The sequence below is a fragment of the Mixophyes fleayi genome, chromosome 1 (genome assembly GCF_038048845.1).
Source record: "Mixophyes fleayi isolate aMixFle1 chromosome 1, aMixFle1.hap1, whole genome shotgun sequence".
Classification (NCBI taxonomy): Eukaryota; Metazoa; Chordata; class Amphibia; order Anura; family Limnodynastidae; genus Mixophyes; species Mixophyes fleayi.
This window is the reverse complement of record NC_134402.1, coordinates 192,533,474-192,547,028: the sequence shown is the minus strand read 5'-3', so window position 1 is coordinate 192,547,028 and position 13,555 is coordinate 192,533,474. Positions and strand designations below refer to the sequence as shown.

Genomic DNA, 13,555 nt, shown 5'->3' with positions numbered 1-13,555 from the left:
TCAGTTGCAGTTTTCAGATCCATTTGCTGTCCTGTGGTTTGCAGGCTGAAAACTCAAACTATATCCAATGTGTGGTGCTTTGCATACCCCTAAACCACATGCGGTTCAGCGCAAACCACATGGTAAAACTGGATGTGAATGCCTGGTTAAGTGTACTATGGCCGGCTAGAAAGACCAGGTGGGGGCCACTTTGCCAAGCTGCCACCAGAGGTAACTCCCACCTGTGATAAGATTTGCGGTGTTTCTCCAGCGACAGCCTTCCTCATGAGGAAGCCTATTTAACATTGTGGCCGTAAGTTTTAAAATATTTTTATCTATTTTTTGTCACTTTATGGAAGCATAATCTTTAACTTTCAGTTCCATTAGGTATGCAAAGTATGCACATATCGGGCCTGAGTCATTAAGGAGAGCAAAGGATTAAAAAGGAGTAACTTTGTATATGGGAAAAACCATGTTGCATTGAATGGGGAGGTAAATATAAAATGCGGGGACAGATTTATAGTTAGGGTAGGACAGGTCCTAGATCAGCTTTAAATTTCAGTGTAAAAATAAATCTATCAAGTATTTGTGTGCTACATGAAAAAACAGTATTTAACTTGTGTGAAAAATAATAAACTAACAGCACCCCTTGAATTGTAACATGGTTTGTCCCGGAAAACATTTACTTCTTTTTTTTGCCTTACTTTCCTTATTGACTCAGGCCCATCATCACCACCGTATATTTATATAGCACCACTAATTCCGCAGCGCTGTACAGAGAACTCACTCACATCAGTTCCTGCCCCATTGGAGCTTATAGTCTACATTCCGTAACACAGCACAAAGGTAAGGCCATGGTATTTAAGCCTTACCAGTTATCGCTGGCTGTCACAGAGTTTATTGCTAAATCATGACAGCAACAGAAAAGCAGTCCTGTCGCCATACATTTGTAAATAGACTTGTTGTCCAGGGATAATCTAAGACACGATTTCACAATCAGACCACACTTATTTTAAAGCTTTTTTTGTCTTTAAAAGCAACGTCAGCATTTAAGAAATTAAACATGTGCCAATTATAACTAAATTAACATTATAAACATAATGAAGAGCAATGTATTAGTTGCAACCAAGACCATCATAAGACTTACTAAACTTAGCATCTTATCAAGAAAATGCATAATGACAGAGCAGCTTCCATCTCTTTGCCAATGATAACTTCCTTTTGCTATGAGAAGAATTATTATGCCAATTTATAATGAATACTGTATTTACCAGGGTGCGTGTGCGACTGTAAATCGTCTTTGCATGCGATTATTCCGGCTCATGAGTAGTTTGCGGAGAAGAAGCGGAGAGTTACGGGGCGAGTTGCGTGGGGAGCTGAGAGGGGAGCTCCTAGGAGAGCTTCTGGGAGACCCCAGTGGGGAGATGCGAATGGCATTCCTCTGAGGGGGGGAAGCACTTCTTTGTGGCACCTGCATTTTGATATCCTAAACAGATGAGATGGCAGAGGTGCTGTCCTTGAAATCTGGTAGGGGATGTGTCTAGCTCTTGTGCAGAAGATGGTCTGGCTGGGATTGCAGTGAAATTTTAGAAAGTCAATATACAAGTCTCTGATGTGGTACAGACATGAAGTTATTCCCATAGGCTATCCATGCATAAATCATCAGATGTTTCTTTCTAAAACAGTTTTAGTTATATTTAATGAAAGAAGAAATGTGCATCTCACGTGAAAATGGATATTTCCTGTTCCAAAAAGAAAATCCTCATCAGGACCGGTGATCCAGCTGTAGTTTCTAGTCTTGCTTATAATGTCAAAATGTACTGGTCTTTTAAGTGGACATCAAGCACTTTGATTTGCTTATCACATGCAGCAGGGAAAGCCTTTCAGCAATAGTACTAGTTAGTTAATCAGATGCAGTTACCTGTTATACAAAAAAATTGTAAAATAACTTGTTATATGAAGTTTTCAGATGAAACTCTCTTCTTTTACTCCCAGAACACAGTTAGAGTGTCAGCTCTTCAGTGGTAGAATCAGAGTACATGATATCCAGACTTAATGCATTCTTGCTCTCCCGCACAGTGACAGCTGAAAGTACAGAGAACGGATCCTGTTGCAGTTTGTTTATCCACACTGTCTCCAACAGTCTCAGCCAACCCTACGTCAGTCACCAGTTCTCTTCCTTCCTCATAAACCACGGCAGAGGCTGGCGGAGTTTTTGGAAACCCATAGAGGCTGTAAGGTCTTGCAGGAAGCTAACAGGATATGGAGTCTTATGTTTGTATGATATCATTGGGTATCAGAGGATCTTTTTAAGAACCTGAAAGACCATAATGTTTCTGTCTTTCAAAGTTAAGCAAATACACCTCCACACTTTGCTGAAATATAGCTTTTTTGAAGAGGAATACATATTTTGCACACCTAGGGCTAGATTTACTAAGCTGCGGGTTTGAAAAAGTGGGGATGTTGCCTATAGCATCCAATCAGATTCTAGCTTTCATTTATTTAGTACCTTCTACAAAATGAAAGCTAGAATCTGATTGGTTGCTATAGGCAACATCCACACTTTTTCAAACCCACAGCTTAGTAAATCTAGCCCTTAGTCTTGCTATGTGAGTTCACTATGTAAGTATTTAGGAAATTACCTGATATGAAATGACCTGGCACCTTCTAAAAAGTAATTTATCTATATAAGGTAATAAGGAAAATAAATCCTAAATACAAGTAGGTGACTTTTTCTGGTTACTTTAAAAACAGAGAATAGAAATAAAAAGGTAGATATAAAGGGGGATAAAAATGACTAATCAAGATTGCCATCTCATGGATATGGACATGGACATTTCCCCTGTAATAAGGATGATTTTTTTTTACCTCTGTCACAGTTAAAATATACCTTATCGCCACAATTTACCCAAAAAATATTGCAGCGTGATACTCAGTGATGCAGGCCCTGAAGGCAGCCGCTTTATCTGGCCAGTGTGTGCAAGAACAAGCTGGCTAGCGCATGCACAGTGGCACTGATAATAAATAAACTACTGTAAAAACATAGGTAAACATTTATAAAACAAATATTATATATTAATAATACTTTAAATATTTAAAAAATGCTATATTCCAAGAATAAACATTTTTTAAAGATTTTCATCATTAATGGCAATTACAGAACAGGTATTGTGGAGGTACAAGTACTACCATGATTCTGGTCAAATAGGCTTCCTCATGGATAATGCACTGTTGACGAAAACATCCATTTTAGTTTTCAATAGAGCTATTTGCCCTTTAATAAATTAGCCCTTTGATCACATTCCCCTGGGCTGTTTTAATATATTAATGAGCCTAATAACTGAACTGTAGTTGCATTGAACACAGGGGAGACAAGTTTTTGGAGTACATATAATAATTAAAAAATATAATTGCATGGCCAGTTCTCTAATAGCAAGTTGAGCAGAATGTTGCTCACCTGGGAGACATTTTATTTGCAACATGGATCACATACACTACAAGGCCAAATGAATGTGGATACGTGAACATCACATGTATATCTATCACAAGTTGAGTATCTCATTCCAAAACCATGGGCATTAATATGGATTTGGTTATCCCTTTGCTGCTACAACAACTTCCACTCTTAGGAAAAACCTTACACTAGGTTTTAGAACATGGCTGTGGGTTTATTCAACCACAAGAACATTAGTGAGGTTGGGCAATAAGGCTTGGCTCACAGTCGGTGAAATTAGTTTCAAAGGTGTTTGATGAAATCGAGATCAGGGCTTTGTGCAGGCCAGTCAAAACCGTGACCTCATTTTTTATGGCCCTTACTTTGTGCATGGGAGCATTGTCATTCTGAAACAGCAAAGGGCCTTCATCAAACTGTTTACATATAGTCGGAAGCACACAATTCTCTATAATGGCATTGTATACGGCCCCTTAATTGAAACTAAGGGGCCAGGGAAACCATGAAGAACAGCCTCAGACTATCATTCCTCCTACACCAAACTTTACAGTTGGCAGCACGCATCCAGGTAGGAAGCATTCTCCTGCCATCATCCAAATCCAGATTCGTCCGTCAGACTACTGGATGGTGAAATGTGATTGGTCACTTTAGAGCATGTGTTTCCACTGCTCCAGAGTCCAGGTGATCTGAGCCTTGTGTACGGCTGCTTAACCATAGAAATCCAATCCACGTAGCTCCCGATGAACAGTTCTTGTAATGACGTGGTTTCCAGGGGCAGCTCTAGCAGGGCAGAAATTTTACAAATTGACTTGTTGGAAAGGTGCCATGACAGTGCCATGTTAAAAGTCACTGAGCTCTTCATTATGACCTATTCTACTGATAAAGCTTGACTATGGAGACTGCAGAGCAGTGTGCTTGATTTTATGCACCTGATAGCAATGAGTATGGCTGAATTAACCAAACACACTAATTAAAATGGGTGTCCACATACTTTTGGTCATATAGTGTATACAGAGGACTACATACAACACTATCTGAAAACAGAAGAGTTTTCACCTGCAGGAGCCATTACATAGAGAGTGTATCTTGTTTCAAAAAAAACCTTTAAGTAAATAGAAATTGGGAGGAAAACATCCACAAACTTGGACACTTCTTTTAATAATCATCTTCATTACCCATAAGGATAAAAAAAGGAAGTCATTTTTACTATGTTTATTTTATAAGAATGCAATTTGATAACCTGATTTTTTTCAGCCTTTACATAAAAAATAAAATAAGCTGTTATGTTTTATTATTTTTTATAAACTATAGTAAGATTTCCACTGTTTCCCATAATAAATGTTTTTCCTATTCCATTGCAGACTTTTGTTAATATTTTATTTTAGCAGTCTGTATAACAGTTTTATTCAAGCAGGCAGTACAGCAGCTCTCAGTCATTAAAATAATTAAGTATACAAATAAAACAGATTATCTATGTGTGCTTTCAAGGATATGATTAAGTGGAGCGGGCGGTGAGATCAGAGCAGGTGTCAATGCCTCTTAACCATGAATTTCCCATTTAGATGATGCAGAGGAGGGATCACCACCCGCTTAATGTATTTACAATGGAAGGATAGAAGAATTGAGTGTGAGTAAGTAAAGGAGTGAAGCGAACAGAGAGTAGCAGGTAAATAAACTTTACTTTTTTAATTGTTTAATTTTATCTAATTTTATTTTATTTAAGGCACAACTATTTATTTTTTAGTTTTGTACAGTTATCCTTATCTTTCCAGTACTGAAGCACAATATATATACTACGTCATTTCAGAATAGAGCAGAATAGAGCAGATTACATAGTCCTTGGTAACAATATACTTCTGTTTCCTCTAGTTTGAATGGTATCGCCCTATAGCTAGCATTATGTAGCACAGACCAGGTCAGCACCTGTTACATTTTAACGATTGTCTGATACTAAAACTTGGAAGGAAAAAAACATAAAGAGATGAATTTCTAGAACAAGACTACATTATCACTACTTTATCTAAGTAACAATATCTAGAAATGGATCTAGAAAAAAGTGATACAAATGCAGAATAAATAATTTTCTATAACTCACTAAACTTTCTTGTCTAATACAATTTGTTCCTGGAAATACCTAAAAATGGCAGCACGTTCCAGAAGGCCATTAGAGGTCATAGTACATTCAAGGTTTATTGTCAAACAAACATTCACTATGTCATGTCGCAATATTGTTATTTACAGCTATTGTGTCCAGATACAGAAGGTTCTACAGGGTCTTTAGCACACTAGCAATCTCTAATCCATAATTATTATTATTATCGTTTATTTGTTAGGCGCCACAAGGTATCCGCAGCGCCGTACATGGTACAAACAGTAGACTATACAGGGTAAAACAATACAGAACAATAAACACAAAGTACCAGAACTTCAGAAACTCCAGGCAGGCAAATACTGTAAAGACGGAGCAGAAGAACAGGTGTGGAGACGGGAGGGGAGAGGGGCCCTGCTCATACGAGCTTAATGACCATATCACTCCAACAGGCACCTCCATAAGCATAGCATAACAACAATAAGCAGCTAATCCAGACATAAGCAAGTCTCTACCATTTGTATAATTTGGTACATGATTATAAGCCCTACTTTGCCTAGTTATTAAGGGAGGTTCTCCAGTCATTGAATACATAAGTGCCCATTGTTTTAGTTTGGACAATATATATTGCAATTATGTCATTCATGTAACTGGAATGCTGCTGAGGTACGAAATTATTTGTGCTGGTATTTTCATATTTGTTATGTCAGTGTCATGACTCACCAGGGGGAGCACTGCCTGTCTTGACTGCTTGGCTCACGAAAGACAATCTTCTCTGGCAACCAGAAGAAGTCAGTAAACAATCAGCAGTTAAAGTTAGGAGAGTTGAAGTTTGCACGAAACAACATTTCATTCAGGAAACTAATTAAAGCATAGTGTAAATAAATCTAATTTAAGTTTTATACAAGCAGAATGCTACTTTAAAAAAGCTTATGAGAAAAATCCATTAAACATCCTCTATTATATAGTTAATAATTAAACAATTCAGGGTAAAACTTTCACAGAAATAGTCTTTTATCCATTGTATTTTTCCATATTGCATAGTGCTCAGAGGGAGATACATTTACAATAGAAATTTGCTGAAGTCTTTGCAAGGTAGTGTGTGTGAAATAACAGTCTTCATATGAATGTACCCTTTGGCTTTTAGAAACTGTAAGATTACCCTCTAGTGGTCAATAATTATAGTAGACTAGACTAGCACAGACAGCTGAGTATGGAAAAGGCCAGGCCAGTTGCAAACATGTATTTCAAATACATCGACATCTGTACAGGAACATGGGATGTGAATGACCCAGTGGTCCCTGGCTTTGTGGTAGTGATGATGTCATGCTGTCTCTGACAGGATTCACTGAGGTTCACACTGAGAACCATTTTCTTTCTGGACACTTTCATAGATGCTGATTCTCTGTTCTTTGTGAAGCTGGTACATAGACAGCCCAATTGTGATCACACAATGTCACATTAGCTCAAAGGCAGAAAACACTCACATCAATGCTGGGAACATCACAGGTGAGAGGCAGGGCCAGGGCCGGATTAACCCGAGGTCTAACTGGGCTACAGCCCAGGGGCCTCGGGCATCCGTGGGGCCCTTTCTTGAAAGTAAATTTTTTTTTTTTAAATGTACAGCTGTAGCGAGCCGCCGGCCGCGCTACAGCCTGTACCGCGGCCGGCGACTCCTACTGAATGAAGCAGGTGACGTCACTCACCTGAAATGACAGGCAATGGTCCGTCCGCGGTGCTCATTAATCTCCTTAGCAAGGAGATCTCGTGAGAGAGTGAGACTGTCTCACTCTCACGAGATCTCCTTACTAAGGAGATTAATGAGCACCGCGGAACAGACACTACAGGCAGACAGCGGGGAGCGGGGGCTGGCTGTTTGTACATTCAATTTTGGGGGGAGAGAATTACAAGGGGGGGCGGGCGGGCTGGCACGCATTGTGGGGGAGATAATTACAGGGGAGGGCTGGCTGGCACGCATTGTGGGGGAGATAATTACAGGGGGGGGGGGCTGGCTGGCATGCATTGTGGGGGAGATAATTACAGGGGGGGGGCTGGCTGGCACGCATTGTGGGGGAGATAATTACAGGGGGGGGGCTGGCTGGCACGCATTGTGGGGGAGATAATTACAGGGGGGGTTGGGGGCTGGCTGGCACACATAGTGTGCATTGTGGGGGAGATAATTACAGGGGGGGGGCTGGCTGGCATGCATTGTGGGGGAGATAATTACAGGGGGGTGGAGGGCTGGCTGGCATGCATTGTGTGGGGGAGATAATTGCAGGGGGGGTTGGGGGCTGGCCGGTACAGTGTGCACTTTTGGGGGAGATATTTGCAGGGGGGGTTGGGGACTGGTTGGCACAGTGTGCACTTTTGGGGGAGATATTTGCAGGGCGGGGTTGGGGGCTGGCTGGCACAGTGTGCACTGTTGGGGAGATCATTGTAGGCGTGGCTGGAACTGTTGGGAGCTTATCATGACTGGGGGGGAGGGGTGGGAGAGCATTGCAGCAGGATGGCTGGCACTGTTGGGAGCTTATCGTGACTGGGGTGGGGTAGATCATGAATAACAAAAAGGCTAAAAGATAAGAGAAAAAATATATAGTTTAATATGTGTAAATGGATTATGAAATCCCCATATATATAGTGATTCCCTTGCATTCACATGCAATAGTCCCAAAATAATACAATTTTGTATTTAACTTCTTTTTGGCATTTTGAAAATACTGATTTGGTATATTAAAAGAAACACAGCTCAAACTACTGATGCCCAATCCGATATTACTGGGGAGACCCCAATAATATCGGATTAGGCATAAGTCGCTTGACAAATGGGGGCCTCACAGTACCCCTAGCTCAGGGGCCTACAGTGTCTTAATCCGGCCCTGGGCAGGGCTAGCTTTATATGTCACTCTGAAACTTGGTCACCCATGAATGCTTATCTTCTCTAGTTGTGCATTTTACTGTTTATTTGCCCTGAGGTAAACAGCAGGGCTTGGTTGCACAGAATTATATATATAATTAGAGAGAGAGACAGAGGCTGGCTATGATTTGGTGACGGTGTATAAGTCGACACTTATACTGTCCACACTAAAATGGTGACAGTGTAAATGTTGACATATTCACTGTTGACATGTTGACAGGTGTAATGGCGACAGTCACAATGTTGATGTTCAAAGGGCAATGCCAGTGGCAATAAATCCAGGGGGTCCAGCACAAAATAGTTAATATTAAAAATAAAACCACTGAAACATGAACCCCCCCCCCTAAACACAGGGCTTGTGGCACTATATATAGCAGGGGGTACTTGCAGCATGGTGTCCCCTTGCCAACCAATCCCAGGCTGGTCAGCACAGGGCTGCATTCCCTTGGGAGATGAGGTCTGCAAAAAAAAAAAAAAAGCCCCCCTCCCTTCCTAGGGGTACCCAGCCCATGCTGAAAGCACTAGGGCTCTTCTCACACCCTTGCACAATGTCTGTTCTTCATCTGTAATAATTCCAATCTTTCAAGCTTTAAAAAACACCCAATAAAACTAATGCCAAAGGTCCATGGTTGTCCATAAAAGTACACCTAATAAAATTAATCCAAATAATCCACCGGAATATGCTTGGCATCATAATGTCCCCTGCTAGGGTTAATGTGTTGGGTGGGGATTTAGGGCTCACGTTCGTATTGTTTTTCTTTTTAATAAGATTTTGTGCTGGACCCACCGGCTAACTGCCGACAGGTACGGCACTGTCACCATTTGAAACATGGCTACAACATGAATATGTCGACAATTATGCCACTCTGTCACCATTTTGGTGTGGGCAGTATAAGTGTTGACATATTATTAGTTGCCGAAATGACAGAGAGAGAGCCCGCAATATTCCAATTTATTAAATATATATATACCAATCAGCCGCAAGAATAAAATCACTGACAAGTGAGTGACACATTTATTATTTATTTATACATTTATTATCTAGATACAATGGCACCTGTCAAGGGGTAGGATATATTAGACAGCAAATGAACAGTTAGCTCTTGAAGTTGATGTGTTGGAAGCAGGAAAAATGGGCAAGGCCAAATTGTGATGACTAGATGACTGGCTCAAAGCATCTTCTAAACGGCAGGGCTTGTGGGGTGTTCCCAGTATGCAGTGGTTAGTACCAACCAAAAGTGGTCCAAGAAAGGACAACCAGTGAACTGGCAACAGGGTCATGGGCACCCAAGGGTCATTGATGCATGTGGGGTGCAAAGACTAGCCCGTCTACTCCAATCAACCAGGTGAGCAACTGTAGCAAAAATTGCTGAAAAATTAATGCTGGCTAAGATAATAAAGTGTCAGAACACACAGTGCATCACAGCTTGCTGCGTAACCACAGACCAAACAGAGTGCCCATGCTGACCCCTGCCACTGCCAAAAGCGCCTACAATTGGCATGTGAACACCAAAACTGGACCATGGAGCAGTTGAAGAAGGTGGCTGTCACAACCTGCATCCTGCAGCTCCTGTCTGCAGGTACTTTGTTGGACCTTTGTCAGGGGCGCACGGAGGATTGTCGGGGGGGGGGGGGGGGGGTTTCTCCCCGCCGACCCAAAAAAAAACCCAAAAAAAAACCGAGAGAGAGCTGCTGTACATGCGCTCTGTTTCGCCAGCACTGTCCTATACAGCAGCCGCGGTGCTGTCTAAGAAGTGTCTGCGGCGGTGCTGTATACAATACAGCACCGCCGCGGACGCTTCTTTGACAGTGCCGCGGCTGCTGTATAGGACAGTGGCCACTTAGTTAGCGCAGGGGGGGGTTTCTAGAGACTCAGAAACCCCCCCCCTGCATGCGCCACTGTTTGTATATATTTGTAGGAGCCACTGTGGTACTTAGACTGCTTTTACCTGCCTCATTATTGCTGGAAGCTTAAACATCTGCTTCTGGCCTATATAAGCCAGCCTGTCCCAAGCAACCTTTGCCAGATCATCTGTTACATTTACCTGTGTTGCTGTTCCTGTTCCCTGGCTCCGGTTCTCTGAGTTCCCAGCACATCTCTCCGCAGATCATCTCAGCCACTGTGTTTACTCCAGTATCCTGTGGTAATGCTTTGCAGATTGTTGCTACCTGTTGTCTGAAGTTCCCAGCGCATCTATCCCCAGATCATCTCAGTCAATGTGTCTACTCCACTATCCTGTGGTAATACCTTGCATATTATTGCTACCTGTTTTACTTATCTCACCACCTTTTCAGAGGTATCCAACCCTGCAACTCGCAGGTTACTCGTCTCACCACCTCTCCAGAGGTATCCAACCCTGAAACCTGCAGGCTACTCGTCTCACCACCTTCCCAGAGGTACCCAAACCTGCAACCCGCAGGATACTCGTCTCACCACCTCTCCAGAGGTATCCAACCCTGAAACCTGCAGGCTACTCGTCTCACCACCTTCCCAGAGGTATCCAACCCTGCAACCCACAGGCTACTCATCTTTCCACCTCTTTCAGAGGACTCTAAGCCTGCAATCCGCAGGCTACTCATCTCTCCACCTCTTCCAGAGGTATCCACCCTGCAACCCACTGACTACTGCATCTCTCCATCGCTTTACAGCATTGCCTGTTCCACTGTTAAGAACTGTGGTTATATTACTGCCTTACCAGTTTTGCATCCTGAACCTGTATTACCTGTGTTTCTAATAAACCACTTTGTTCACCTGCCTTCTCTCCGTGGTCTTACCTTGGGAACGCTGACAGTGGCCTTGTCTGAAGACTTACATTTTATTTTACATCATGTGGACAGCCGGGTGCATGTGCATCATTTACCTGGTGAAGAGGTGGCACATGAATGCACTATGGAAAGAAGGCAAGCCGGCGTAGGCAGTGTGATGCTCTGGGCAATGTTCTGCTGGGAAACCTTGGGTGCTGGCATTCATGTTGATTCTACTGTGTACCTAAATATTGTTGCAGACCAAGTATACCCCTTCATAGCAACGGTATACCCAGATGGCAGTGGCCTCTTTCAGCAAGACAATTTGCCCTGTCACACTGCAAACATTGTTCAGGAATGGTTTGAGGAACCTAACAGGAGTTATACCTATGATTGGTTTGAGCTGCTACCGAATATATAGTATATAAAGTAAATAAGCACAAGGACATTGTCACAGCAAGACTCACCTGACGTGTGGATGTGAAAGGGTTAATCAAAACAAACATACCTTGTCTGTCTAAAAATTATTAAACTCTTTCAAAATTATATCTCCTACTCAACATAGGATTGCACTACGAAGCCACATTGAAACAATGCATCAGACATGAATTCAGAAGGAAGAGAAGAATAAAATACAGTATCTGTGGTGAAATTGTGTATGGTATAATTGTTTTGTGTTCATTGTTTACATTTAATTGGCCTTATTCATTATTCAAAAATTAGCAACTTTGGACCTTGGCAAAACAATGTTGTATTGGAGGGGGAGGTAAATTTAAAATGTGAGGACAGATTTATAATTGCGGTAGAGCATGTCCTAAATCAACTTTTAATCATGTCAGTGTAAAAATAAAGCTATCAAGTGTTTGCGTCCTACATGAAAAAACAGCCGGTATTTTCCCTATGTGTAAAATAATAAACTCATTGGCACCCCTTGCATTGCAGCATGGTTTGGTAAAGGTTCAAAGTTACTAATTTTCTTGCTTTACTTTCCTTAATGAATCAGACCTAGTGTGTTTTCCTATTGTTGTTGTTAGTAAATTGAATTCTTTTACCGGAATAATAAAATTTTTTGTTACTGGTAGATATCGTATATTTTTTTTGTCATCAATCATTTTTATTAAACAAAGCTTTGCAAGTTATTTGGGGTACAGAAAAAAGAAAGAGGGAAGAGAAACAGACAAGGGGGGCCCCCTCGCAGAGGGGGAAAGGGGGGAATTGCTCAATAAGTATTACCATAAATAAATATTGACAAATGTAAAAACAGAGAGTAAATGACAATGAAAAGAATTACAACAGTTAGCATGGCTGAGCCAATTACAATGAAGAATACCAGCATGGGATGTATTGAGGGGATTTGAGTAGGGCTAATGGAGGAGGAGGAGGAGATAGAACCCTTAATCGCTTCCGCATCGTCCTTGGTATATTCGTGCCACTTAAACCATTTCATAATGGGGGCTAAGACTGAGGTGGAATACAGCATATCAATCGTCTCCATCTCGAAGCTGTGCTGAACTTTGGATATGATCCTGGATGGGGCAGGGGGGTCAGTGGTTTTCTAGTTTTGGGCTATGGCAGCCCTAGTTGCTATCAGGATGTGACCCAGGAGGTAACGATCTTGCTTAGAAACATAGGTAGAATAAAGATGGAGCAACACCACCGCCGGGTTTGGGTCCATGGATACCCTCAATACCACAGATATAAAATCAAACACTTCCTGACAAAGAGGTTGAATGCGTGGGAATTTTCTGGAAGACATGAAAAATGTCAGCAATGTGGGTGTATTGACGCCAGCATAATTTAGATTGAGAGGGCCAGATAACATGGAGCCTGGCTGGGGTGAGGTAAAGTCTGTTAATTATTTTATCTTGCATCTCAGTGTGGTTAACACATCCAGACATATGATGGGAGGTGGTATATATAGCTTCCCATTGCTTCACAGCGCGCCTGAGAAAATGTCTTGGGTGCTGTAAGTAGGAATTGGAGGTACTGATACCAAAATGTGTTCCCGTCCCTATTGGAGCCTTTTGCCAGTCTACTAAACAGCGGGGCCGAGGACAAAGACAGGGAGTGGGGGGGGGGGTGGGTCTGGAGGCCGCTCCCACCGTGGCAAATTTGAGCATATTTAAATATGTCTTTAGAGGGTATGTCAAAACATTCCTGGAGGAGGGTGAAGGGATGAAAAAGATCCTGAGCATATAGGTCTTTGAGAAAGACCAGTCCCCTAGAGCGCCAGAAAGCAAGATTAAGATCTGGGATAAGTTTAGAAAGGGCTTGGAGGGACACATTATGGGTAGGGAGTAAAAAATTCTTTATGACAACCCGTAAGTCGATCTCAAATCAGCAGAGCTTCCAAGATGGAGAGGAGTTGGTGAGTAGG

At 41.9% G+C, this 13,555-nt stretch overlaps 1 protein-coding gene across 2 annotated transcripts in view; it reads right to left on the bottom strand.

Moving 5' to 3' along the window:
• Positions 1-13,555, bottom strand: part of PDE4C (phosphodiesterase 4C) — a 322,370-nt gene that overhangs the window by 180,311 nt on the left and 128,504 nt on the right. The window contains exon 1 of one of the 2 annotated variants that reach the window (XM_075204684.1): positions 1,251-2,089. The exons of the other annotated variant lie outside the window; for it this stretch is intronic. Coding sequence (XP_075060785.1) covers positions 1,251-1,456 — 206 coding nt within the window. The 5' untranslated portion in view covers positions 1,457-2,089. Of the gene's footprint in view, positions 1-1,250; positions 2,090-13,555 lie in introns of those variants that run through there. 2 annotated transcript variants of the gene reach the window in all.